General features: G+C 48.2%; 1 protein-coding gene across 1 annotated transcript in view; it reads left to right on the forward strand.

Moving 5' to 3' along the window:
• AKAP7 (A-kinase anchoring protein 7) overlaps positions 1 to 27,670 on the forward strand; it is a 1,654,018-nt gene that overhangs the window by 635,230 nt on the left and 991,118 nt on the right. The window contains exon 5 of the mRNA XM_086927038.1: positions 6,432 to 6,595. Coding sequence (XP_086783164.1) covers positions 6,432 to 6,595 — 164 coding nt within the window. The remainder of the gene's footprint in view (positions 1 to 6,431; positions 6,596 to 27,670) is intronic.

Genomic DNA, 27,670 nt, shown 5'->3' on the forward strand with positions numbered 1-27,670 from the left:
TCTCTATCCTCTGACCACCAAGTAAGGAGTGTAGCAGGTAGCTTTAATATCATCAAATCATTGAAAAAAATCTTTATTTTTCTTCCCACCGACTCAAGAAAGTCTGTGGCTGGTGCTCTTATACTCTCCCGCCTCAATTATTGCAATGGCCTGATGGCAGGAGTAAAAAAGCTGACGCTAAAAAAACTACAAAGCGTCCAACACGCAGCTGCACGCCTGGTATTAAAACTGCCTAGGAAATCTTCGGCATCTGCGGCCCTCAGGAAATTGCATTGGCTTCCTCTCCCTAAAAGGATTCTTTTTAAAATCTTACTGACCTCTTTTAGAGCACTAAAAAATATTGGCCCTAAGTATCTCTCAAAAAGATACTCGCGCTACAACCCCACTAGAGTTCTGAGATCAGCAGGTTGTAACTTAATCAACACTCCCACTTTTCACTACAAGACCAAAGGGGGAAAAACCCTTAGTGTCCTGGCTTCCAGGGCATGGAATGCTATGCCAAAGGAGCTAAGACTATTAGATCGAGAAGCCCCTTTTCGTAAACAACTTAAAACCTGGCTATTTAACTTGTCATATGCATATGTATTGGCTGCCATCTAGTTCTCACTTCTGTTGACTCCCTCGCTCCTAAGCGCCAGGATGCTCCTTTCGGAGCGGCAGTTCGCGCTCTATAAATTCCGAATAACATAACATACCCGCGAGGGTCTCAAGGCGTTTGGGGGAGCACTACTGGTCCAACAGCCAGGTCTTGAGTAGCCTCCTGAAGGTCAGCAGGTCTTGGGTCCGTCGTAGGCTCAGTGGGAGGGTGTCCCATTTCTTGGCGGCGAGGTGGGAGAAGGATCTCCCACTGGTGGTTGTTCTTCGGATGCGCGGGACGGTGGCGAGTGAGAGGTCGGCGGAGCGTAGCTGGCGGTTGGGGATGTAGAAGGAGAGCCGTCTGTTGAGGTAGGCTGGGCCAGTCTTGTGGAGTGCTTTGGGTGCGTGGGTGAGGAGCTTGAAGGATATCCTCTTGTTGACTGGGAGCCAGTGCAGGTTTCTCAGGTGGGGGGTGATGTGGCCGTGGCGTGGCGTGGTACGTCGAGGATCAGTCGTGCCGAGGCATTTTGGATGCATTGTAGTCATTTGATGAGCTTGGTCGGGGCTCCCGCGTAGAGGGCATTTCTGTAGTCGAGTCTGCTGCTGACGAGGTCCTGGGTGACTGTCTTTCTCGTATCTGTCGGGATCCATCTGTAGATCTTGCGGAACATGCAGAGGGTGTTGAAGCAGGAGGAGGAGACGGCATTGACTTGCTTAATCATTGGGAGCGTTGAGTCAAGGATGATTCCCAGGCTGCGTGCGAGGTCGGTGGGTGTTGGGGCTGCCCCAGTGCCATCGGCCACCAAGAGTCGTCCCAGGCGGAAGGGTTGGATCCGAGGATAAGGACCTCCGTCTTGTCCGAGTTCAGCTTCAGACAGCTGGTCTTCATCCAGTCGGCGACGGCCTTCATTCCTTCGTGGAGGTTGGCTTTGGCAGTAATGGGGTCCTTGGTGAGGGAGAGGATCAGCTGAGTGTCGTTGGCGTAGGAGATTATGTTGAGGTCGTGCTGTCGGGCTACGTGTGCGAGCGGGGCCATGTAAATGTTAAACAGGGTCGGGTTGAGGGAGAATCCCTGGGATACGCCGCAGATGATCTCGGAGACTTTGGAATGGAATGGGGTGGGGCGGATGCTCTGATTTCTGCCTGAGAGGAAGGAGGTGGTCCAATCCAGAGCCTTGTCTCGGATCGTGGAGGCGTGCGCGTAGTGTGCGGTGGCAGATGGTGTCGAAGGCGGCAGAGAGGTCTAGGAGGATGAGTGCTGCGGTCTCGCCGTTGTCCAGCAGGGTCCTGATGTCTTGGAGGCTAGGAGTTCTGGGGTGAAGAAGCTGTCCTTCTTGCTGGTGTCTCTGTGGGGGGGGTTCTTCAGCAGGGCGAGGGTGTTGGCGCCGTCCTCGATCCAGCATCTGAGGCTGTGGGCAGCGTCATCGGTGTTGGAGGGTTCGGTGGGTGGGCTGTGAGCAAGGTTTGCGTGTAGTTGGTCTTCGGTGATTTTCCTCCAGCAGCCACAGAGGATCTGTTCGGTGCGGTGGTGTGTGATGGGCTTCTGGAAAGCGAAGTGGATGCAGCGGTGGTCGGTCCAGAGGAGTTCGGTGGTTTGGCTGATAGAGACGTGTGGGCTTGAGGAGAAGACGGGGTCGAGTGTGTGGCCGGCGGAGTGGGTGGGCGTTGTGACGAGTTGCTTCAGTCCGATGTTAGCGAGGTTATCGATCAGGGTTGTGGAGTTGTTGTTGTTGCTGTTCTCAAGGTGAAAGTTCAGGTCTCCGAGGAGGATGTAGTCGGTGGAAGTCAGGGCATGCGTGCCGGTCAAGTCGGCGATGGAGTCGCTGATCTGGGGGCGGGGTCCGGGGGTCGGTTGATGAGGGTGCCTCTGAGGGTGGAGTTAGGGTCTGTGTGGATCTGGAAATGCATGTGTTCGGCGGTGCTGAGTGTGTCGGTGCTAGTCGAGATGCTGTTATTGTGGACGATGGCGATTCCTCCTCTGACTCCGTTGGTGCGGTCTCTGCGGGTGATCTTGTAGCCGTCTGGGATGGCTATGGCGATGTCGGGTGCGGAGGAGTCGTTAAACCAGGACTCTGTCAGGAAGGCGATGTCCGGGGATGTTATGTCGAGCAGGTCCCAGAGCTCGACGGCATGCATGCGTGCGGAGCGGGTGCTCAGAGGTATGCATCGGAGTGGGTTGGGGTCTTTCTTGGCGGGTGGTTCGTCGGCTCTGAGGCTGGTGTAGCTGCAGTTCCGGCAGGTGAAGGGGCCGTGAGTGCATTTCGGGGTGGCCTTGAAGCAGGTGTGGCTCCGTCCAGAGTTGAGAGCGTGCAGAGTGCTGGTGTCGTAGTGGCGGCGGTCATCGTGGCGGGAGCCAGTGGTTCTGGTGCTGGGCGCTGTCCGGGGGCAGACGGGCTTGCCTTAGGCATACCTTTGGCGCGGCCGCGCAGCGGCCAGCATATATGGGGAGGTGGGAGGGAGGAGCAGCTGGGAGGCGGGGGCAGCGAATGGACAGTGGGCCGTCCGGGGGGTGGGGCCGCAGGGAACGCAGCGGTGAGGGACAACAAAGGTAACAAGAAAAAAGGGGCACAAAATCGAGGGAAAAACAAGTGGCACAGAAGGCAAAAGGGCACAAAAGACGAGTGGAACAGAAGGCAAAAGGGGTACAGAAATGTGGGAAAAACAAGTGGCACAGAGGGCAGTAGGGCACAAAAAACGAGTGGAACAAAGGGCAGAAGGGCACAAAAAACGAGTGGAACAGAAGGCAAAAGGGGCACAAAAACAAGGGAAAAACGAGTGGCACAGAGGGCAGAAGGGCACAAAAATCGAGTGGAACAGAGGGCATAAGGGTACAAAAAATGAGTGGAACAGAAGGCAAAAGTGGCATAAAAACGAGGAAAAAAGAAGTGGCACAGAAGGCAGACGGGCACAAAAAAACGAGTGGAACAGAAGGCAAAAGGGGCACAAAAAGAGGGAAGAACAAGTGGCACAGAAGGCAAAAGGGCACAGAAATACCGGAAAAACGAGTGGCACAGAGGCAAAATACAGAACACAGAAATACAGGGGCTGCTAAGAACAGAAGGCGGAAAGGGCAAAGAGGCAACGCGGCAGCGAGGGGAACAGAAGGGAAAACCGGGCAGAGACACGGGGCAGCAAGGGGAACAGAAGGGAAAACCAAACAGAGACACGGGGCAGCAAGGGGAACAGAGGAGAAAACTGGGCAGAGACACAGAGGCAGTGAGGGGTACAGAAGGAAAGACACGTCAGAGAGAGCACAGGGACAGCGAGGGGAACAAAGGGAAGAAAAAGGGGCACAGACCATGTACAGGCAGCGGGGGAAGACAGACAACAGCAGACACAGACACAAAAATGAAAATACAGGCAATACAATAAAAGCAATAAAGCGGAGGATGAACATTCCTACCTAGGGCCTACCACTGGCCACCAGGGATGAGGCGCAGGTGGTAGCCTGCGGGTAGTAGAGGGCCTCGAACTTCCTCAGCAGCGGCAGCTGGGGCAGGTACACACAGGCGATGCTGTGCGGAGGGGGAACGACCTACCTGGTGGGGTCAAGGGTGGCTAGTGACAAGTAAGGTCGAGACAAACAAAAATTACATATACGTAAGGGAAAATGCAGTCAAGGGGAGAGATTCAGGGGAGGGGGTAAGAGCAGGGGAAGTAGACAGAGAATAGATGAGGGAAAGAGGAGGGGAGGGTGAGAGACACAGCATGGAAAGAGTAGGGGGAGGGTGATGGGAACACAAACCGGTGGACGAGTCAGCGCTGCGTCCAAAGTCCAGTAAGCTGTGATCCCAGGGGAAGTGGTTTCATTTCCCCAGCTCTGTTGCGAGAGGCTTCCTATACGCAGTGGACTCTTTCAGAGGGGTCTCTGAGACTCCAAGGCCTACATACTGGATCCTTTCCCATAAAGGGGAGAGGGAGTGCTTTGGCAAGGGGTGCCATACCATACCTCAACTGTGAGTGGCTCCCTAGGTGCTGTGGACTCTCTCAGCGGGTTTGGCGAGACTCCAGAGTATAAATATTGGATCTTTCCCCAACAAGGGGAAAAGGAGTGCTTGGTCAAAGGGCACAAAAGGACAGGGGCTAGGCGGTGTAGGGGGAAAGGGAAAATATTCAGGTGAGAGGGGATATGAGCAAAGGAAATAAGACAAAGAAAGAAGGAGTGCTAAATGGGAACAGATAGATAGGAGACAAGGAAAAAGTAGTGTTACAGAAATACGATGAGGGGGGGTGGGTTAGACAGTGAGAAAAACTGTGTCCAAAGTCCAGCTGGGTAGGTGACGTTCAGGTGATGAACCAAGGCCGATTTCCTCAATAGCTTAGAGCAGCTCCACCGGGCGTCGGACATAGTGCTTGGACTCTGCTGTCAGGATGGAGATCAGGCGTACTCAAAGATTGTCAGATTTTGGTTGGGGGAGAAAAACCATGGTCCGAATGAATTCCAGACGCCATCTTGAGGTCAGGCACAGTCCTGGTAGGATTATGTAAGGAAGATTTCAGCTGGGGAAAAAAAAAGTCACAACTGGCGGCCATGTTAGGATCAGTCTCCCATCAGCCTCAGCTGCGACCCTGTTGGATTGGGAACTAGTAACACTTACTTAGGACTCTTGGAAGGCAAGACACTTGATAGGGATCACACGTCAGGCTTCCTACTGAGAGCATCTCCACAGTTGAGCCACCATCTCAGGTATCCGTGAACAGGTCAGTCCAGGCAGATCAGACTTCTGCACATCCAAAGGAGATTGTTTAAATGTTTAAATGTTGCTGGCATACAATGTGGATTCTGTACACAACCGCATACATCCGCTTTATATTAGGGTTCTAGCCATGCACCTGACTGTAATGGAAGCCGCCATTTTAGGTCCGTGCATTGGGGTCAGGCAATTCAGGTGGGAAGGATCGGTAGACTACCGTGAACAGAGCACAATGAAAGAGGTATAACTTTGTAATAGGTTATAGCCTGATCAAGGGTTACTCCTTCCCCGAGGATATGCTCCCCTCTTTCCACTACACTGTCTGTGTTAGTTGGTGCCTTTTTGGGTCTACTGGCCATCTGCTGCTTTTCAGAAATCCCTCTCCCAGCTGCTTCTCACTGTGTAATGACTGCAAAATTCTCTTCACCTATGATCTGTGTCGCAGGTTCGCACGCACGAACTCAGCGCCCCCTGGCCTTCTCCTCGATTCTCAGGCTCTCTCCATCTCTCGGGTCCGGATGGGTCCCCTGCCTCAGGGGCTCACTTAATTTCTACACGTCCCTCGTCGCTCTGCCTGTCGACCGGGTCACCTCCCCTCGCAGCGGCCCACACTGCACCAGTTTGTCACCCCTCCTTCTTTTATCTCACTCGACCGGTCGTTACTGCTTCTCTCTAGGATACAGGTAAAGAATTTGACACTGTTTAGGGAAAAATATTGTGCAACTCCTAGAAGCTGAATTGCAGTTGTGTTTGTGGCTATTCAACGTCACCTGAGACTGTCCACCAATGGAACAAAATACTCATAGGTTTTCGAAATAATAGTGTATTAACTGCTGCCAGAACCGAGTGTAAATATGGAAATTAATCCAGAAAACGATGACAACTAGCAGCTGTAATACTAAAATATATAAAGTTGTCATATTTCAGCAGCTGCATCGCCAATGCCAAAAGCAGATTATTTTAGAAATTAAAATTTTATTGAGAAAAAGCATAATCGTAGAATAAGCCAAATAAAATACCCAGAGTGCTATCCGGAGACTAAATGGCATGTTTCTAAAGTGAGCGAATGTGTAATTCCTAATTTTTATGCTTCTTATTTGTTTGCTAATGATTTCTATGCAGTGCATATTGAGGTCACAAAGTATTTCTTTCTCTCACCAGAGCCATCGATGCTCTTTCAGAAAGCAAAGATGCCATTCAAGAAACCCTACAAGGAAAACGTTTAGTGTTGCCATTTGAAGGAGTTGCTGATTTTAGGAATGAAGTTATTTTCGCAAAATTGTCCGGAGAGGAATCAACAGCAAGTAAACTGATTCTCGTCAAAGGTAAACATGCATTTTTGGGTTTGGAGTTCCATTTTGAGGTGTTATTCACACTATGCTTTAGCTTAAGGTAAAGAATCATAGGTGTTGGATAAAGTTTAAAAAAATAAATGTTTATTCGAAAACAGAACATCCTTCAGTGCTCATGAAGCTGAAAAGCTTTTTAGCTCATCTCTGTGCTAGTCTGAAATTGCACTGCACCCTTTAAGAAGTCTTTCTCTTGGTTGTAACATTTCTAAATTAGATATGCCTTTTTGTGTTAGTGTATGATTGTGACCACATTTCAAACTTCAAAATCACATACAATGTGACTTGAGGCCCCATTAGGAGTGGGGCGGAACACTTTTGGGTACTGTGGATATTGAGGGCATCAGCAGTACTTAATTTGTGTAGGTGATTTTATGAGGTTTTACTGCTGCCAAGTGACTCCATGTCATATGTGAAGCCATCAGCCAGTATTAGTTTCACTGCTGCCGAGTGACTCCATGTCAGTGAAGCCATCAGCCAGTATTAGTTTCACTGCTGCCGAGTGACTCTGCCATATGTGAAGCCATCAGCCAGTATTAGTTTCACTGCTGCCAATGACTCTGTGTCATATGTGAAGCCATCAGCCAGTATTAGTTTCACTGCTGCCAATGACTCCGTGTCATATGTGAAGCCATCAGCCAGTATTCGTTTCACTGCTGCCAACGACTCCGTGTCATATGTATAGCCATTAGCCAGTATTCCTTTCACTACTGCCAACGACTCTGTGTCATATGTGAAGCCATCAGCCAGTATTAGTTTTACTGCTGCCGAGTGACTCCATGTCATATGTGAAGCCGTCAGCCAATATTAGTTTCACTGCTGCCGAGTGACTCCATGTCATATGTGAAGCCATCAGCCAGCATTAGTTTCACTGCTGCCGAGTGACTCCATGTCATATGTGAAGCCGTCAGCCAATATTAGTTTCACTGCTGCCGAGTGACTCCGTTTCATATGTGAAGCCATCAGCCAGTATTAGTTTCACTGCTGCCGATGACTCTGTGTCATATGTGAAGCCATCAGCCAGTATTCGTTTCACTGCTGCCAACGACTCTGTGTCATATGTGAATCCATTAGCCAGTATTCCTTTCACTACTGCCAACGACTCAAGTAACAAGTAACAAGTTTTTATTTGGTTTGGTACTCTACTGAGGACCACAAATAATATATAACATTCAATTATTACAGCTTTTAAAAATTCTCATGTTAATACAGAGATAAGAAAGGTTTTAAAAATGTATAAAGTTTATAACAAACTAGTTCATTAGGGGGAGTTTTGCAAGCAATAATCAATTCCTTGACGGTGGTGATGCGGCATCTGAGATATATAGGATGCACATGTTTTGCTCTCGCCGCTACTACTTTTAAATTGGGGCATGTGAACAGTAGATGCTCTAAGTCCTGTTCCCCACCGTTACATAGGCTACATATTGGTGACTCGTTTTGGTGCCATTTTGATGTTAAGGTTTGGGTGGGTAGTATGCCCAACCGGAGCAGGATGATTAATCTCCTAGCGCCGTGAGTGAGATTAACATCTATATAGTTCTGGGTTTTCTTAAATACCACTGATTCAGCAAAGTTGTTATATAAAATTAATTTGGCGCAATGCGATGAGTCAAGGTCATAGCTTAGTCTTGGGGTGAAGCATTTTAAAAAGAGTTTCAGTTGAGGCGGTGTCCAAGTCAGCAACAGATCAGTGCTAATATTCGCCAGTTTGAGGGCGAAAGACATGTTTTTATAAAATACGTGCTTCGTAGAGTCACTATCAAAGGTCTCTGTTTTAAGAAGGGAGCGAAGTGTGCCATCCTTTGCGTGGAGCAGGTTGTATGCCCACCTAATGATGTTTGTGATTCCTCGAGCGTATGAGCTCGTGAGCGATAGTTCAAGGCGGAGTGCTTGTACTGGGATAGACTGCGCTACTTTTAGCATCTTCCTCAATATTTTTCCTTCTTTTAGGTCCAGGAATGTCCACTGTTTTATAGGAATGTATTCCAAGGCATACGATAAAACTGCAGGGATCTTCACACTGTAGACTTTAAGGAGGGAGGAGAAGTGTCTATTTCCCGAGGCCGCGTATAACCTTAGCAGTGCTCCTGCATGCACCTCTGATTTTCTCGACAAGTTTAGAAACTGGCGGTTGTTTTTTAGTGACTTAGTGAAGATCCTACCCAGATAGGTATACTCCTCAACTTCTTCGATTTTTTTCGTCACCAAGTCTCCAACAATATTTACTGCTTTTTTTCTTCCCTGAGAAAGAGACTATTTTTGTTTTGGTTAAATTAGGTATTAGAAAATTTTCCTTAGTATACTTATACAGGGCATCCAGATCGTTTTGCAATCCAAAGGGTGTTTGGTCCAACACAATTATATCGTCCGCGTAGAGTAGGGCATGAACTTTTTGGGCAGCTACCTTTGGTGGGAAATTTAGTTCTTGCTGTAGATGGTGAGGCAAATCACTGAGGTATAAGGAGAACAGTAGTGGGGCGAGGAGGCACCCTTGCTTGAGTCCGTTAGGGGTTGGGATCGGGTTAGTCAGGCCCTTTTCCCTCCCCTTTTGTACTTGGCACCAGGTGTCTGTATGCAGTGCAATTATAATTCGTAACAGCTGCTCAGGAATTCCTAATTTCCTCAGTTTTTTCCATAGGATCACTCTATCCACTCGGTCGAACGCTGTGGTAAAGTCGATGAATGCTGCATACACAGGCTGGAATTTAACTACCACATATTTATCGAGGATAGTTTGTAACATCGCGATATTGTCTAGGACTGAGTGCTTTCGCCTAAAGCCTGCTTGGTAAAGCGGGATCAGTCCCTGTGGGAAAGCCCATTTTTTAGTTGATCCAGAACCTCTGCAGCAAAGATCTTTCCTGTAGCATCCAATAGTGCTATCTGCCGGTAATTGCCAGGCTGTTGTCTTGGACCCTTTTTGTATATCGGTATAACGATGCTACCCTTCCAAGATTTCGCTAATTTCCCTGTATTGAGGATGAAATTGAAGAGGGGAGATAGTATCGTGCTCCATCCCTTAGGGTCAGTCTGAAGGACCTTAATAGGTTTTTGGTCTGGGCCGGTGGCTCCTGTAGTTCTTGCCTTCCTTATATGCATTTCTGCGGAAAAGGGGGACACAGTTCCAATGGGTGAGGTGATTCCTTCGCAGTTGTTTGTGGGAGTTATAGACCTTTCATAGTTAGTATTTAATTTATACAAGTTGGTCAAATATATCTCCCATTCTTTAGGGGGGACTGGGATAGCTTGCAAGGTCTTTTTTGTGCCTGTTTCTTTAGCGATTATTGACCAGTAGGTACGTTGGTTGTGATGTTTTGCTGCTATCCGCAGGTCGACCCAATTTTTGTCTTGGATTATATTTTTTTGCCGTTGTATCTCCCTCTTGCGTTGGTTCTTTAATTTATTAATTTCTGCTTGTCTAGATATAGAGGGCTCCAGGAACTGCGTTCTTATTAATTTATTTAACCTTTTTGTGCTTGTAGTTGGCCTACTAGTTTTATTTTTGAGTTTTGCTGGTACTGCTTGTTGCAGTTTGTGTTGGAGCGTTTGTTTTAATGTCTCGATTATCGTCTCAAAGTTTGTTATTAGATCGGAGGAATAGATTACTTGAAAGAGCTGCTTAGTATTTATTAGAGTGGCGACTTTATTGAGTGTAGCGGAATTCGAAAATATCTGCCTTTGGTTTGTCTTTACCGTGACTGTACTGGATTTAAACATGATGTGGCATGTTGGGCATGTAGTCGTTGTCCAGTGGGTGTGTAAAGCCAGGATGGCATGGTCGCTTCCTTGGACAAAGTAAATCTGAAGTTGTGAAACAGACCCGAACATATCCAAGCTGCAGATCATATAATCCAAAATTGATATGGAATTCGTTCCCTGTCTCGTATAAGACGCGGGGATGTCACCTTCCACATTTCCATTTAGGATAGTTCCATTCAGTAAAGGTAATGATTGTAATAATACTTTCCCCCTTTTGTCAGCCTTGCTTCTGGTCGGGAACAATGGCACTGAAATTTCAAGAGCTTCCTCCTTATACCAACTTGCCCATTTCGATATTTCTGTGTTAGATAGTTTTCCGTTGAGGTCACCCATGATTATGAAAGGGAGATAAGCTTGAGTTTCTATTATTAGCTGGATACCCTCCAAGATTTCAACAAATAGCCCGTCGTATTTTTGTCCAGGGGGGATATATACGTTGAAAAGCAAAAAGTTTTTTGTAGCTCTGAAGTGTCTAACCCCAGCCTGATCTTAATACATTGAAAATGGCTAGATTTTGTAGAGATAATTTCTTGTGCCCAGTTGTACTCTTCGCTTAAAAGGATTGCTATACCTCTCTTCGCATGCCCTCGGCCAACTTCCCGCGCTGGGATATCATAGGTGAAATACCCCTCTTGGTAAAAACTTTTTGTTGACCAAGTTTCTTGAATTGCCATTATAGCTGGTTGGTTTTTCGTCAGTTCCATCATCTTTTCTGGTGTTTTCCCTGCTATATTCCAAGATGATATCAATAGACCACTGCTAAACTGAGTGATTCTTGTTCCATGCTTGTTTTTTATTGTTTAGAGTCTCTGCGATCCATAACCAAGACTGATCTACATTTACTGTTTCCTTATCTTTGGTGCTTTGGCTCCAGATTTCTCTCTCCCAGTCCTTTACTAAGATAATTAGATGATCCGCGGAGTCGCCTATGTAATTGGATTTTTTATTTTGCTGAGAAATGGTTTTTTGTAAAGATACCTTAGGCAGATTTCTCAGTTTACCGTCTGTAGATTTCTGTATTGAGGTCAAGTCGTAGCCACATTTATGGAGAGTCTCTTTTTCTTTCAGAATAATTCCCGGGAGCACTGGTGACCAAAATTCTACCACGGAGGTTTTCATTTTTTCTTTATGCGGGAAGGTTACTAAGTTGATTTCTTTTCGTGTTAAAGTTCGTAGGGGCAAAATACGTTGAAGGAGGTTTATAATACGGCCTCGGTTGAGGGGGGGCTTCATCTGTTGGAAACAGCTCTGTTATTTGCAGTTGCGTCGATATTAAATCTTCTTGTGGTGGAACTTTTTTCCGGTAGTCTTCGGATCCTTTAAAATGAACTCTTAATGCAGGGCTTACTGGGTCATAAAGGAAGTCTTTTGCCCTTGGATTTAACGGGTTTCGTTGGGGAATTTTATTATTAGATTTTTCCATCAGGTTTTGATTTATTCTCTTTAGAGATATGGGCGATTTTATACTTTCTTCGTGATCAAGGTGGGCGTCGGGAGGGGTGGTGGTCTTCTGGAATTTGAGTTTATGCGCTTTTTTCCTATTAAATCTTCTTAGCGGCTTTCCCCTTTTTTTCTTTCTTTCCACTTGCTTCTTTTTTATATTTTGTAAATCATGCTCATCCTCGCCATTTAGGCCAATGTTATCCTTTCTTATTTGGTCCATGACAGGACTGGCCATAATAAGTTTGTCTTTGGGTTTCCTGAATATAGGATGTAGGTTGGACTCGTTATTAGAGTCTTCTTTAAAGAGTTTCTTTAGGGAATATACTGTAGTTTTACACTGGTTACTTATTGGTCCCTTACATGATTTATTACCGGTTTGTGTTCCCATTTCTCTTTTCGCCGGCGCTAGGTGGCCGGTACTTTTGATGTCACTTGTTACCTCTTGACAATTGTCAGATATTCCCTCTACTTTGGTTAGCTCGGTTTGTTCTTTTTTCCTTTTTTCTTCCACTAGGAATTTTAAAATTCCTATTTGCACATCAAGTGTTTGATCCGAGTTCTCCAAGATATTACCTAGGTGGACTAGGACCGAGTCCAGGATTTTTTGCAGTGTGAAGAGAGACTTCGGCACTGGAGTATTATTGTTCGTTAAGCTGGTTGACTTGAACATAAAGAGGTCTGGAGAAAAATCCAGGAGACCCTCTCGGTCCGAGGTTTTTTGTAATGTGCTATTGTGTATAACATCGGGCTCTTCTTGAGGTCCCAGATCTAATTCTCCTTTCTTAACGGTTGTTTCAGGACGCAACGAGAGATGATCGGGACTATGTTGAATATTAGATAAGTCCAATGTTATTTGGCCGGTTGACTCTATTTCCGGGGATGAGTCCTCGAGATCTGTTAAGGGGGTTATTTGGTCAACCTCAGATGTAATTAAGGTGTGATCTTTGGGGGGGCTTGTGCACTTCCCTCTTTGTCTTTCCCATCCTCTATTATTTCAGCTGTTTTAGCTGGGTTTGACTGATTTATTACTACTAGCCCATCCGTGGTTAATGTTGTAAGATACTTTCGTATTCCGGGAGTTCCTGTTATCCTTCCGCTATTCACCGCTTTGTTAGTGGTCTTCCTAATTGCCTCTTCTGTCCCCATTCTTTTCATGAAGATGGTTCGTGATCTCAGTTTCTTATAAGCCATTTCCCTACACCAGGACTATTGATAGTATTTTTCCGATAGTAGGTTATCAATTTGGTTTGGGACTGAAGAGTGTTAATTTGGTTTTTACACTGGACAGGGGATTTGGGTGGCTTCCTTCCTCTGGCCTTTATATTCTGGATTTTGGCTGGTGCCTGCTACTCTGTGGTAGCACCAGCTCTTTCGGATAGAGAAGATTTTCAGCTGGGCCGTTTATATTTGGTGTTACAGCGGTGTTATTCTTATAGCGCTAATCTTAGCGGGCACACTTGCACTCCGCTTAGTTCTACTGCACTCCTGTTTTATGTTACTGGTCCTTGCCTGTCACACTCAGGCAGACCCTCCTCGAGGTTTCAGCCTCTGGGGCCCGCGACGCCTCGACGACACCACCACCTCACTCTCCCAGGCCTGTCTACCCCTCACAAGGGGGCAGCTGCCGTCAGGGAGAGAGCAAGGGTAGCCTCGGGGTTTCGCAGTCATGGGTGTTTGCAAGAATTGATAAGGTTTGCCAGTATTGGTGTGTCTCTCTTTTGTGGTATTGGAATGCTTTAGTCCATCAGGCTTTGTTCTTCCCTTTTGTTGTTATTTGAGGGATATCGCATTAAGGCTTGCTCCTCCTTAGTGCTCTTGGCGTCCCTACCACCAGGCCGACCCTCCGCCACTAGGACGGGGGATCTATATTCAGCACTCTGAACTCTGACACTCGTAGCTTGTCGCACAGCCCTATCGAGCATGGAAGGGGCTGAATTTTACCATCACGCTCGCCGTCACTGCGATTTTGAATCGGTAGCAGAGGTGATGCACTAGGTGGGGCAACAAGAGGTAGTTCAGGGGGAGTTTGGGGGGAATGGCAATATTGCTGACTGTTGTTCGCTCCTGTCCCCTTCCCCGTAACCCCCAGTGCCACTCTCACCGTTGTACTGCTGCTGAAGATCAAGCTTCGGTACACGCTTTTAGCCTCTGGATTCCTCTGATTCCTCTGGTTCCTTAGGCACCTCGGGCAGTTGCTTGTGGCTGCAGCTTGATTGTTAGCCTGCCAGGGTAGTGCCTCGCTGTGTGGGCCTTGCTGCGTATGGTCCTTTTAAGTATCCTTTAGTTGGCTTCTGCCTTACTCCATGCTGGTGCTTCGATTTCTTATGTTTTTTGTCTTTAGGTGGGAGGCGGGATACAGACTGCGGGCTGCGGGCTGCAGGCTGCGGTCTACTGGCCACCGCCGAGCCGCCCTGTTCCTCCTCCTGTCCTGCTCCCGCTCCGCTCAATGCGCTGTACAGTTCCTGCTCACAGCAGGCTCACGGCGAGCGGGATCCGCGCTGCCTCCAAGCCTTCCGGTGCCCGCTCCTGTTCCGCTCCCGCTTCACTTCGCACTATACTGTGTGCGGGTCCCGCTCACTGCGGGCTCACGGTAGGCGGGCTGCGGGCTCGCGGTAGGCGGGCTGCGGTAGGCGTGCTGCGGGCTGCCGGCTGCCGGCTGCCGGGCTGCCGGTTCAGTGACCAGTGTAGGCGGCGGCCCGGTGATCGGGATAGCTTCGGCTTTTAGCTTCGGCTTCTGCTTCGGTCAGTCGGTCAGTCCTCCAAGCCGCCAAGCCGCCAAGCCTCCCTGCTCCGCTCCGCTCAGTACGGCTCACACACACTCTCTAAAGCTGCTTCTGCTTTGCTCTCTGGCGCCCTCAAGCGATCATCCAACGACTCTGTGTCATATGTGAAGCCATCAGCCAGTATTAGTTTCACTGCTGCCGAGTGACTCCATGTCATATGTGAAGCGGTCAGCCAATATTAGTTTCACTGCTGCCGAGTGACTCAGTGTCATATGTGAAGCCTTCAGCCAGTATTAGTTTTACTGCTGCAGAGTGACTCTGTGTCATATGTGAAGCCTTCAGCCTGTATTAGTTTAACTGCTGCCGAGTGACTCCGTGTCATATTTGAAGCCATCAGCCAGTATTAGTTTCACTACTGCCGAGTGACTACATGTCATATGTGAAGCCATCAGCCAGTATTAGTTTCACTGCTGCTGAGTGACTCCATGTCATATGTGAAGCCATCAGCCAGTATTAGTTTCACTGCTGCCGAGTGACTCTGTGTCGTATGTGAAGCCATCAGCCAGTATTCGTTTCACTGCTGCCAACGACTGTGTCATATGTGAAGCCATCAGCCAGTATTAGTTTTGTTGCTGCCGAATGACTCTGTGTCATATGTGAAGCCATCAGACAGTATTAGTTTCACTGCTGCCGAATGACTCAATGTCATATGTGAAGCCATCAGCCAGTATTAGTTTCACTGCTGCCGAGTGACTCCATGTCATGCGTGAAGCCATCAACCAGTGTTAGTTTCACTACTGCCGTGTATTAGTTCACCGCTGCCGAGTGACTCCGTGTCCTATACGAAGTCACCTGCCAGTATTAATTTCACTTCTGGCGCGTGACGCTGTGTCATATGTGAAGCCATCAATCAGTATTAGTTTCACTTCTTGCGTGTGACTCCGTGTCATATGTGAAACCATCATCCAGTATTAGTTTCACTTCTGCCGTGTGACTCCGTGTCATATGTGAAGCCATCAGCCAGTGTTAGTTTCACTGCTGCCGAGTATTAGTTTCACTGCTGCCTAGTGACTCCGTGACCTATATGAACCCACCAGCCAGTATTAGTTTCACTTCTGGCGCTTGACTCTGTGTCATATGTGAAGCCACCAGCCAATATTAGTTTCACTTCTGCCGCGTGACTCCGTCTCATATGTGAAGCCATCAGCCAGTATGTTTCACTGCTGCTGAGTGTCTCCGTGTCCTATGTGAAGCCATCAGCCAGTATTAGTTTCACTGCTGCAGAGTGACTCCATGTCCTATGTGAAGCCATCAGCCAGTATTATTTTCACTGTTGCCAAGTGACTTCATGTCATACGTGAAGCCATCAGCCAGTATTAGTTTCACTGCTGCCGAGTGACTCCATGTGCTATGTGAAGTCATCAGCCAGTATTAGTTTCACTGCTGCCAAGTGAAACTAATACTGGCTGGTGGCTTCACATATGACACGGAGTCTCTTGGGAAACAGTTGAATGCAGTTTAAGGCTTGGGCATGCATTGGCAATGGCAAGCATTATGGCTTTGTTTTGTGAAAGGACTTGTGGAAAGCGTCAGTAACACATAACAGGGGTATACCCTAGTACAAATAATGGTTATGGGACAGATGTTAGCTGAAGAAGGAGGAGTGTGAGCTTCAGCCACATCTGTACTTTTCAGATAGCACAGTGCAAGCTTTAGGTTTAGGTCGGAAGTCAGCATAGGAAGGGTACACAACAGACGGCATCAGTGCAAGCTTATTTTCTCTTTAGAACTGGGACAGTAAGGGAGCAGCAGTGCAAGTTTTTTCCTCACAGAAATGGTATTGTCTGACAGCAACAAAGCTAGCTGCACTTTCTCTGAGATACAAAATCCTTCACAGAACATCTACTGCTTGAGAAGCAACGCAGTTATTTATCCGCTTTCGTATAGTGCCCTCTACCATTAGCATGTGATCGTAAAGCAGGGTCAACACTTGTTGAGCAGTAGTAAAAACAACTCTGCCTCAGAGAACAGGTACAAATTAGGCGGTAGGAATACAAGCATCTATTTTTCACAGAACCAGTACAGCATGAGAGCATCACAATAAACTGATTTATTTTACATAAGGCAGTAAAGGTTCAAGGTTCCCTTCCCTTCAGATTAGATACAACACAGCTGAAGCAGTGCAAGTTTCCAACAGTTACAAAAATGTAACATCTCCAGCATCAACAGCTTGTATGGATTGACGAAAGAGTTTTTTTAGAAATACTGCACTTTCAGGTTTCAATCTATGTTGATACATTTTCAGTCCTACTGATTCGAGTTGCTCTTGGTGGCGTTGGTCCTGCTGCAAGTGCTGTAATGTTTTGCAGTCTTGCTGCTGTAATTGAGTCCTTTCAGGTAATCGTATAACCTAGACATATAGCACCGGTGAACTGTACAGGGATAATGCCTGCACCTTACACCTGCCACATCCCAATCACCTACACTGATGCAGTCGCATACTTCACTCATTCATTAACTCCCTCTCCCACACAACTCCTCTCAAATGGAATACAAACTGGGCCATCAATATCCAATGACTTTCACTGATATATAGCTAAACCTGTTACCTTTGACAGTGTTTCTTTATAGTGTCTTGTATACCATGGAGTATGGTATAGTAAACTCTGTTTAACATCTACATGGCACCGCTTGCCCACGCCGCCCATCGGCACGACCTCGACATCATCTCCTATGCTGATGACACCCAGCTGATCCTCTCCCTCACCAAGGACCCCCACACCACCAAAAGCAACCTTCACGAAGGAATGAAGGCCGTCGCTGAATGGATGAGGAACAGCTGACTAAAGCTGAACTCGGACAAGACGGAGGTCCTCATTCACGGATCCACCCCTTCGGCCTCGGATGACTCCTGGTGGCCGACCGCACTGGGAACCGCCCCAACACCCACCGACCACGCACGCAACCTAGGGGTTATCCTCGACTCCACCCTCTCCATGACTAAACAGGTCAACGCCGTCTCCTCTTCCTGCTTCAACACCCTCCGCATGCTCCACAGGATCTACAAGTGGATCCCCACTGAAAAGAGAAGAACGGTCACCCAGGCCCCTGTCAGCAGCAGGTTGGACAACGGAAATGCCCTCTAAGCAGGAGCCTCGGCCAAACTCCTGATACGACTCTGACGCATCCAGAACGTCTCTGCACGCCACATCACACCCCACCTGAGAGACCTGCACTGGATCCCGGTCAACAAGAGGATAACCTTCAAGCTCCTCACCCAAGCACACAAGGCACTCCACAACACCCGACCAACGTACCTCAACAGACGACTCAGCTTCTACACCTCCACCCGCCAGCTCAGCTCCGCCGACCTTGCCCTTGCCACAGTCCCCCGCTTCCGAAGAGCGACCTCCGGTGGCAGATCGTTCTCCCACCTTGCCGCCAAGACCTGGAACACCCTCCTCATCCACCTACAGCAGACCCAAGACCTGCTGACCTTCAGAAAACTCCTCAAGACCTGGCTTTTCGAGCAGTAGCAGAATTCCCCACCCCAGCGCCTTGAGACCCTCACGGGTGAGTAGTGCTCTTTACAAATGATATGATTGATTGATTGGTAAGGATAGTGTGCTGCAGGGAATGCCACATAACTAGGCCAGCAACTCATACAGTGCTGTAACTTGGTGACTGCTAGGGGATGAGCTTGTGTGACTTGGATATTTTAAGCTGCGTTGCAGGTTACAGTTAAGGAAACACTTCCTCCCACACAAGGCTTGCTTATTCACATTTCACATTTCCTCCCATTTACTAATGTAAAGATCATAATTTGCTCTCAACCGCAATAAGTCTCTACTAGAAGCCCACTAAAAGTTACTTTATAACGAGCACCCTAGCAGCTGATTGTTAGTTAGTCCTTAGATAAAGGCTCTTTCCAAAATTTAGTAGAATATAACATTTCTTAGCTTTCATAATGGAACGTTTAATTCTATTAAGGACACGGAGGCAAGGATCATGCTTTCTTCCTTCACTTTATTTTTATATGTAATTCAAACAGCAGCCATCAAAACATTTAAAAAAATGAACCATCCTAGCAACCCATGGGAACCAAAAGCTTAACGTCCTCCGATCAGATCGCAGGAGTCCATACAAAGCCCTATGCCTCTTTTGTGTCTCCATCTTTCTTTGCCTGAGTCAAGCCACCACAACCACTTCATGATTGTTGCTTGGAGCCATCAACCCCTATTAAGAAAGGAAACAACAATGTGGAGTCTGTGATCACAACATTTCCTTCATCTCCACAATGCATCATCCACTTGCTACTAGACAGTTCAAGAACAATAATTGTCAGCAAGATAATCAATACTAATGTTCATCTTCAGTGTTAAAACCAACAGAAAACACATTTACTTTCTGCTAATGGGAGAGTGTAGAAGAGGTATTTTGCTGGGTGGGCTAATCCTCGCCTTCGTGTCCATAACAGAATTGAAACTTTCCATTAAGAAAGATAGGAAAGGTTCTGTTCTATGTCAGAACCGGAGGCAAGGATTATGCTGATTCAAAGCTTGTCAACTTCTAATTGGGCCAGATCCTACACCGGCTTGAAATAAAACCTCTTAAACATAGAACCTGAGAACAAATTTGTCGCATGCATGATGTCCTCTAGACAAACTTCTAGTCTAAACCACTTCAATGCCATGGCATCCCTGGCTGAGTGTGCACCAAACAGTTTTGTATCAATATCAGCTTCTTGCTTCACCCACCAGGCTATGGTGGAAGAGGAGACTGCCTTACATGGTTTACATGCTACAGTGAGCAGTTGTCATTTACCCTTGCGGCTAAACTCATCTATCATGGTTTCATATGCTTCCAAGCATTGTACCGCAAACAATTTTGGGGCATTAAGGAAAGCTGACTATGATATTATCCTTGAGTTGGATTTTGCTCGCCTATTGACCGTAAAAGAGACCCACTCCGGGGTGAACACCCTACCTGTAATGACAAGGGGCGTCATGTCCTCTGGCATGCTATTAGACATAAGAACACGGCCAGTTTTGGAGATATCTCCTTCTGCAAGAAGAAATCTGTTGGGTTGCCATGACAGAAACAGATTAAGAACCGGGTTACCATCCCAAAACCTAGAATACCTGGGAAGCATAGAATACCTGGGTTCAGGTGAAAGAGAGAGGCGAACCACCAGAAGCAGTCATCTCACAAAGGGATGTTCGCCCACTGGAGCTCTATCAACAGGGTAATGCCCTGCTGAAATGGCCAACCAGAAGATATTTATCGATCTGTAGGTGGAACCATTTGCTGCCAGGCTAGCCAGAACATTTAGCACATGGACTATATCTGCGACCATAGTACCCATGCCCCATTGCAGACACCAACCCATCCATCTCGTACAGGCCGACTTATAGCGCTTGGTTGTGCTGTCTGCCCAGGCTTTGGAGAAGAGGACTTCAACTTGCCCCGAAAGACTTCGGATTTTCAAGCGTTGCTTCTAAACCACCACGCCATCAAGTGGATGGATCCATACAGCACCATAAGTGCAGAGCATGGGCTAGATCAAGTAAGAGAGTCTGGAACAGGGGGAGAAGGATTGGAGAAAGCTTAGAAAGTTCCATCGGAACCGGACACTAAACTTGTGATTTTCCCAGCAGGGTCACCATGATCTCATCCGCTTGATGTCTCCTCACTTGGGCAGAAGCCCTCATAATCCCGGAAAACAGGGGAAATGCATACTCCCTCTCTTCGCTGTAATCCTGCAGGAAAGCTTCCTTTGCTATTGCTTGAGGATATGAGATGTTACATCAGCATCTGGTTGACCTAGGTCCACTTTCTCCTCTAGAGTTGGGGAAGAAGGCAGACCACTGGGTCAAAACAAGGGTGACTAAAACTACCACTGGTGGGGGTGACCAAACGAAAATGGGCAAAAAGACCCCCCCCCCCCCCCAAGGGAAAGATGGTGACCACCAAGAGAAAAACAAACATTAGTCTTCTTTAGGCTCCCAAAAACCTGTTCAGGAGGGTGGGCCAAGAAACTCTTCACAGCCCAGGGGTGGGTACCAAGGTAAGAACTGTGATCCCAAAAAGGCTTGGTGTCATGACTGTAAGGCACTTGGATACCAAACTGGAGACCCTAGCTGTAAAAACAAAGAGAATCCCTCTAGCGCACCACCAGTAAATGCAATTGTGAGTTTCCAGATCACAGATGAGCCCTGACCATGTCAAGGTGCTCACAGAGGCAACTCTAGTCCCAGAGGAAGGGGTGGATGTAGCTATCCTGGCTGTCTGGCCCAGTAGCTGTGAGAGATACAGACTAAAGACAATTATCAATGGGATTAGGGTAGAAGCCCTGAGGGACACTGATGCTAGCATCACCATCATGGGTGAGCCACTGGTATCCTCAGACCAATATCTCCTTGGACATACTGATACAGTCTTCAATGCTGATAATCAGGCTAAGGAATATCCAATGGCTTTGGTGACCTTAGATAGGGGAAGGATTAGTGACCTTCAAAGGGTACTGGTGTGTCAGGATCCTCCCGGAGGTCCTGCCGGTCTCGGCCAGACTGACTCTATGGACCCCTTTTCTCTTCCCCAGCTCCCGGAATCTGAGGTGTGCCTGCCCAGGAGGGACCCGACCACCGGAATGTCTCACTGTCCTTTTAATGATGCTCTGTACGACGATGCTGGCCACGCCCCCTGGAGGTGGGAACCCGGGACGTCAGCGAGTGAAAAAGAGCTGTTGCCCAATGAATGGCGCACACTGAACCGGAAGACGGAAGACAAAGGGACCTTGTCAACCCCCAAGCCGGACGAACGCCTGCCGGAGGAGAGTATGCTGTCTGCAGAGCCGACACGGAGTGCTGAGGACCCGTCAGGAGGCCAACGTTTTCATGATGCGCCCCACCACGCTCCTGGAGGAACGTGGCTAGAGCAGGTACGTGCTTGTCTCCTGGGTCCTGGGAGATCAGAACCTGCTTTATAGGGAGGCGGGAGGGAGCAGGGAACCTGAGCTGGGAGAGGTTAGGCTTGATACTACGCGCCGCGTAAATATTCCACCCTTCCCAATCCTGCTCGGGTGAAGTAGTGTGGCTCACTGGTTAGAGGCGGCAGACCCGAGAGCAGAGGACGGCCCGGGACCAGGGTTCGATTCCCGGCGCGGCAGGTTTCTGGACCAGGGTCAGCGGACTCGATAATTCTCTCGCCTCGGTGCCCACTCTGATCAGCGATCACACTCGGCAACTCTGGGCATTAGCTTGCCTCATCTTCACTAATGGCCCCACCAGACCGCCGGGGATGCCTGGTCTCACCCTGGAGATACCCATTAAGGGACCATCTCTCAGGGAAGCCAGGAAGGTTTTCGCAGCGGTCGAAGCGCCTTGGGACCCTCCGGGTAAGTAGTGCGCTATATAACTGCCTATACATACATACATACCCTTCACCTCCCACGTCCTAGCGGTGCAACCTCACATCACTCCCCTTCCTTGTCTGACAATATCGAGGCCTGAGCATTAACGGAGGGATTTCTCTGCCTTTTTGTTCCCCTGCATATTGGAGACCCGGTCAGCCGGTATCCCGAAAGACGCCAAGGAGGGAGACGGATCCCCCTGCAGATGACTTAGTGGGAGCCACGCACAAAACAGACAGTTTCTTTTGTTCCAAATCATTTGTTTATTAGAAAATAAACCTTTGCATACTTTGATCCCAGTCAGTGTGGTGTCACATGTTTATCGGTCCCAGGTTACACGTGGTGGAAAATGCAGGCACTTTGAATCCATTTGTGAGCCCAAAAATGGAAGCGTTATTCCAGCATATTGTCGAAGGACAAAAAAAACTTGAGTGGGCCGTTGAGCAGCAGATGACCTCTGCCCCGGCCAACAGAGACACCCTCAAGGAGTTCATGAAAACTCAGGAAGAGACCATGCGACGAGCTCCAGAGGACCCTCCTGCAGACACTACAGGAAAGAGAGGCTCTCGAGGTGCCTTAGCCGCTCCCAACATCTCTCTTCAAAAATATATCCCAGCAAAGGATCCGGATGCCTTTTTACTTAATTTTGAAAGGGGCCAACCGGCAAGGGCTGCCGGTTGGCCCCTAGTTAAGTGGCCCTTTTTCTTGGCCCCTTTGTTCACGGGGGAAGCACAGGCGGCCTATCAGGTCGCCAACTCAAGCGGAGTCACTCCCTACGAAGAAATAAAGACGTTGATCCTAGGGATGGACACGGATGCCTATCAGCTCAGATTTAGGAAGGAAAAAGGTGACCCATGCGACAATCTTAAGACTCTTTATTTTAAATTAAAACTGGCCGCAGATAAGTGGCTGAGGCCCGAAGACAGAACCAAGGAGGACATCATGAACTCCATATATTTGGATTTTTTTTTTAAGTCATTGCCTTATAATACCCAGCGTAGGCTACGCCAGCATGCCAACCTAACGGCCGAACAGGCTGTTCAAATTGCCACTTCCTTTGCAAGGACCCAACCCGCCCTAACCCCTGGGAAGGAGATAAAATACCAAGGACACTACCTGCACCACGCAAGCCGCTCCAGCCCATTAAAGAACCTGAAAAGATCCGCTCCCAAAAACCCGAACCCACTGGTATAGGACCACAGTGTGTTGACTGCGGGGAGTGGGGGCAAATTGCCAGGGCTTGCCCACGAAAGAAAGTAGAAGAACCAATGGACATCAGTTATGTACCCAAGAACCTCATGTATACCGAGGAAATGGGGACCTGCATCTACGTAAGTCTTACACTTAATGGTTCCTCAGTGATGGCCCTCCTTGATTCAGGCTGCCGTCAGTTTGTGGTCAAGGAGGAATTGGTCAAACCTAGCCAGCTACTCCCAGGGAGGCAGGTGTTTATTCGCTGTGTTCATAGGGACGTCCGGCCTTACCCTGTAGCCCTGATAACTTTCCAGTATCCCGGGGTTCCCCTTTCCCTCAGTCAATGTAGGGATTCTATCCACTCTCCCAGAAGATCTAATTTTAGGTACTGATAACCCCGATTTCTTATCCTTATTCCGCAATCTCCTTAACCAGGGCACCCTCCCTGTTCCTCACACTGGTCCTGTAAACTCCACTGCTTTACTATCTCAAAGCCCTTGCCAAGCGGATAAGGATTTCTGCTGGGCCCAGAAAAATGACTCCGCTCTTGCCCAGGCGTGGCAAGAGGCTCTGCACCTACAAAACCATCCTGTAAGAACCTATCCACACTTCCAAATTACAAGCAGCCTACTGTACCGAGTGGCTGAAAAGGGCGCTAGTCCTCAGTTGTTGGTCCCTAAGGATTTTTGAGATCAAGTACTTTTCTTTGCCCATTCTCACCTCTTAGCAGGACACTCGGGCCCAAAAAACCAGTCAGAACCTGCTGCGCATGTTTTATTGGCCAGGGATACACGCACAAGTTAAATGATACTGCCAGGAGTGTCCAGTCTGTAAACGTAAGAATCCATACAGCCACCCGCAGTTCCCCTACAGCTCTTACCTATTAATGGATGGCCCTCTGAGAGGGTCGGAATGGACCTTATTGGTCCTTTACCTAAGTCTAGTTAAGGGTTTCAATACGTTCTGGTCCTGGTCGACTATTGTACCCACTTCCCTGAGGCCTTCCCCCTCTGAGCCCCGACCACTGCAACTATAGCTGATAAACTGATAGAGTACTTCTCGCGGGTAGGTTTCCCCACCCAAATCCTCACGGACCAAGGGACCACCTTTGTATCCCGCCTCATGTCCCAGGTCTGTAAACTGTTGGATGTAAAACATCTAAAAACCTCAGTGTACCACCCAGAAACTGATCGCCTAGTTGAACGGTACAAGGGGACCCTGAAATTAACTCTAAAAAAATGCTGACCGAGAGGAAAAGAATTGGGATCATCCCTTACCTCTCACCCTCTTTGTTATACGAGGAGAGGTTCAGAGTAGCCTGGGGTGCTCTTCTTTTGAAATGTTCTATGGCAGGCAACTTCGGACCTTACTCGAAATGACAAAAGAGACATGGGAAACGGAGAGTGATAACAGTTCAAACCTCCTTGATTATACCCAGCATCTCCGTTCCCGTATAGGAAAGCTACGAGAGTTGGCCCACTCCAAACTAGAAACCAGTCAATGAAAACAAAAACACATTTATTACAAGGGGAAAAAATGGAGGGTGTCAAGGATAAATGACTGGGTTTTACTTCTTCCTCCTTCCTCCCTTTCTAAAATTAAGACCGAATGCAAGGGTCCCTACAAAGTGGTCGGCACCATTGGGAAAACCAGTTATCGAATTCAACTTGGGCCAAACAAATTTCAAACTTATCACATCAATCTACTAAAATAATTGATTGGAAACCCCCCCCGCCAAAAGAGTGGCCTATTCTCCCTCAGAGAGCCCCCATTTTTCTACCCTGGGTCAGTTGGTTGTCAATACGGAGTTATCTCCATCCTAACAAGAGAAGTTGTTAGACACCCTAGAGCCCTTCTCTCCCCTTTTTTCTGATCTTCCAGGTAAAACTACCCTTACTGAGCATTGTATTGAGACTGTTCCGGGGAAAATAGTCAGGCAAAACCCCTATAGGATCCTAGCAGCCCGGAGGGAAGCTGTATCTCTTGAGATAGAAAAGATGTTACAAATGGGGGTTATCCGTCCCTCCATAAGCCACTGGTCCTCTCCCATTGTCATGGTCCCGAAACCTGACGGAATGGTGCGTTTCTGTATCGATTTCCGCCAGGTGAACGCCATTTCCAAACTGGACGCCTATCCCCTTCCCAGGGTGGATGAGCTCATTGAATGTCTCAGGGATGCGTCCTATATCTCTACTCTCGACCTGACCAAGGGTTATTGGCAGGTACACCTTCATCGCTCTGACCAAGAAAAGACCTCCTTCTCCACTCCTGATGGTCTTTTCGAATTCAATGTCCTTCCTTTTGGCTTACATGGAGCTCCCGCCACCTTCCAAAGACTGATGAACCAGGTATTACATCCCCTTCAGGCCTTCACATCTGCCTATTTCGATAAGATCGTCATCTTCAGTCCCTCCTGGGAAAAACACATGAAACATTGTCAGCTAGTGTGTCAGGAACTGAAGAAGGCAGGGCTCCATGTAAACGCAAAAAAAACCTCGAATGGGGTTTCAAAAAGTCAAGTATTTGGGCTGTCTCCTAGGTAACAGCAGTTTAGAGCCCCAGGAAGAAAAAATTAAGGCCAAAACCAAAACACCTCTGCTCAAAACCAAAAAAGAGGTGAGAGCCTTCCTAGGGTTACTGGAATACTACAGGAGATTCATACCTAATTTCTCAGAAATAGCCGCTCCTCTCTCCAACCTGTTGAAGAATGACACCCCAAACCATGCCATAACCCATCCCTCTTCGTCTGTCAGGGAGGCCTTCCACAGACTTAAGACCATTATTACGAGTAGTCCCACCCTGGTTTACCCTGATTTTTGTCCGCTCTTTGTCCTCCAGACCGACGCTTCTGAAACAGGTCTGGGTGACGTCCTCTCTCAGGTTACCAAGGATGGATCGGAAGAGCGCATTTTGTTCCTCAGCCTTAAACTCTTTCCTCGGGAACAACACTACCCGGTTGTGGAAAAGGAGTGTCTGGCCATTAAGTGGGCCATTGATAAATTAAGATACTATCTAGAGGTTCGTCCCTTTAGGCTATATACGGATCATGCCCCATTGATATGGATGAGCAGGAACAAAGGCAATAACCCCTGCGTAATGCGTTAGTTCCTCTCCCTCCAGCCTTTAAACTTTGATGTACATCACCGGAAAGGGAGCCTAAATTCCAACACAGACTTTCTCTCCCTCTTCCCCTTCATCCCCGAACGGGATGATTCTAGGGGAGGGGTGTGTCAGGATCCTCCCGGAGGTCCTGAGGGTCTCAGCCAGACTGACGCTATGTACCCCTTTTCTCTTCCCCAGCTCCCGGACTCTGAGATGTGCCTGCCCGGGAGTAACCAAACCACCGGAATGTCTCACTGGCCCTTTAATGATCCTCTGTACGACGAGGCTGGCCATGCCCCCTGGAGGTGGGAACCTGGGACATCAGCGAGTGAAAAGGAGCTGTTGCCTAATGAATGGCGCACACTGAACCAGAAGACGGAAGACGAAGGGACCATGTCAACCCCCAAGCCAGACGAACGCCTGCCGGAGGAGAGTATGCTGTCTGCAGAGCTGACACGGAGTGCTGAGGACCCGTCAGGAGACCAACGTTTTCATGCTGCGCCCCGCCAAGCTCCTGGAGGAACGTGGCTAGAGCAGGTACGTGTTCGTCTCCTGGGTCCTGGGGGATCTGAACCTGCTTTACAGGGAGGCGGGAGGGAGCCGGGAACCTGACCTGGGAGAGGTTGGGCTTGATACTACGCGCCGCATAAATATTCCTCCCTTCCTAATCCTCTCCGGGTGACGGCCCGACCCTTAACCTCCCACGTCATAGCGATGCAACCTCACATCACTGCCCTCCCTTGTCTGAAAATATCGAGGCCCGAGCATTAAAGGAGGGCTTTCTCTGCCTTTTTGTTCCCCTGGATGTTAGAGCCACAGTCAGCCGGTATCCCGAACGCGCCAAGGAGGGAGACGGATCCCCCTGCAGACGACGTCATGGGAGCCACGCACAAACCGGACATTTTCTTTTGTTCCAAATCATTTGTTTATTGGAAAATAAACCTTCATATACTTTGATCCCAGTCAGTGTGGTGTCACGTGTTTACTGGTCCCAGGTTACATGGTGTATTATGCTATCCCTGTACAGTGTCTGCTTGGAAATTAGCTGCAATTTAAGCTGAGGTAGAGAGGAAAACCCATGCAACAATGTTGGGAATACCTGAATGTGTGTGTGTAAAACCCAGAACATAAAGCAAAACCCAGGGTACAAATTAAGTGTTGAAGCCTGAAATTATGGACCAACCTTCCAAGAGAAAGGGCAGGAAGTCTGGTAAACCAGCTTCAAAACAGACACCAGACCAAGTCCCCTTTCCCCAGGGAGAAGACTTGTAAGCCCTAGAGGGAACTAAGCCTCAAGAATCCACTTTGAGCTCCAATGACTCCAGAAGCAAGCACTCGTCGAGACACCCGAAACCCATATCCTGAGTGGCCCAGCTGTCCCGAGATCGCCTCTCCAGTTGCCTGTTCCTGAGGGCG

Source organism: Lissotriton vulgaris, chromosome 6 (assembly GCF_964263255.1).
Source record: "Lissotriton vulgaris chromosome 6, aLisVul1.2, whole genome shotgun sequence".
Lineage (NCBI taxonomy): Eukaryota > Metazoa > Chordata > Amphibia > Caudata > Salamandridae > Lissotriton > Lissotriton vulgaris.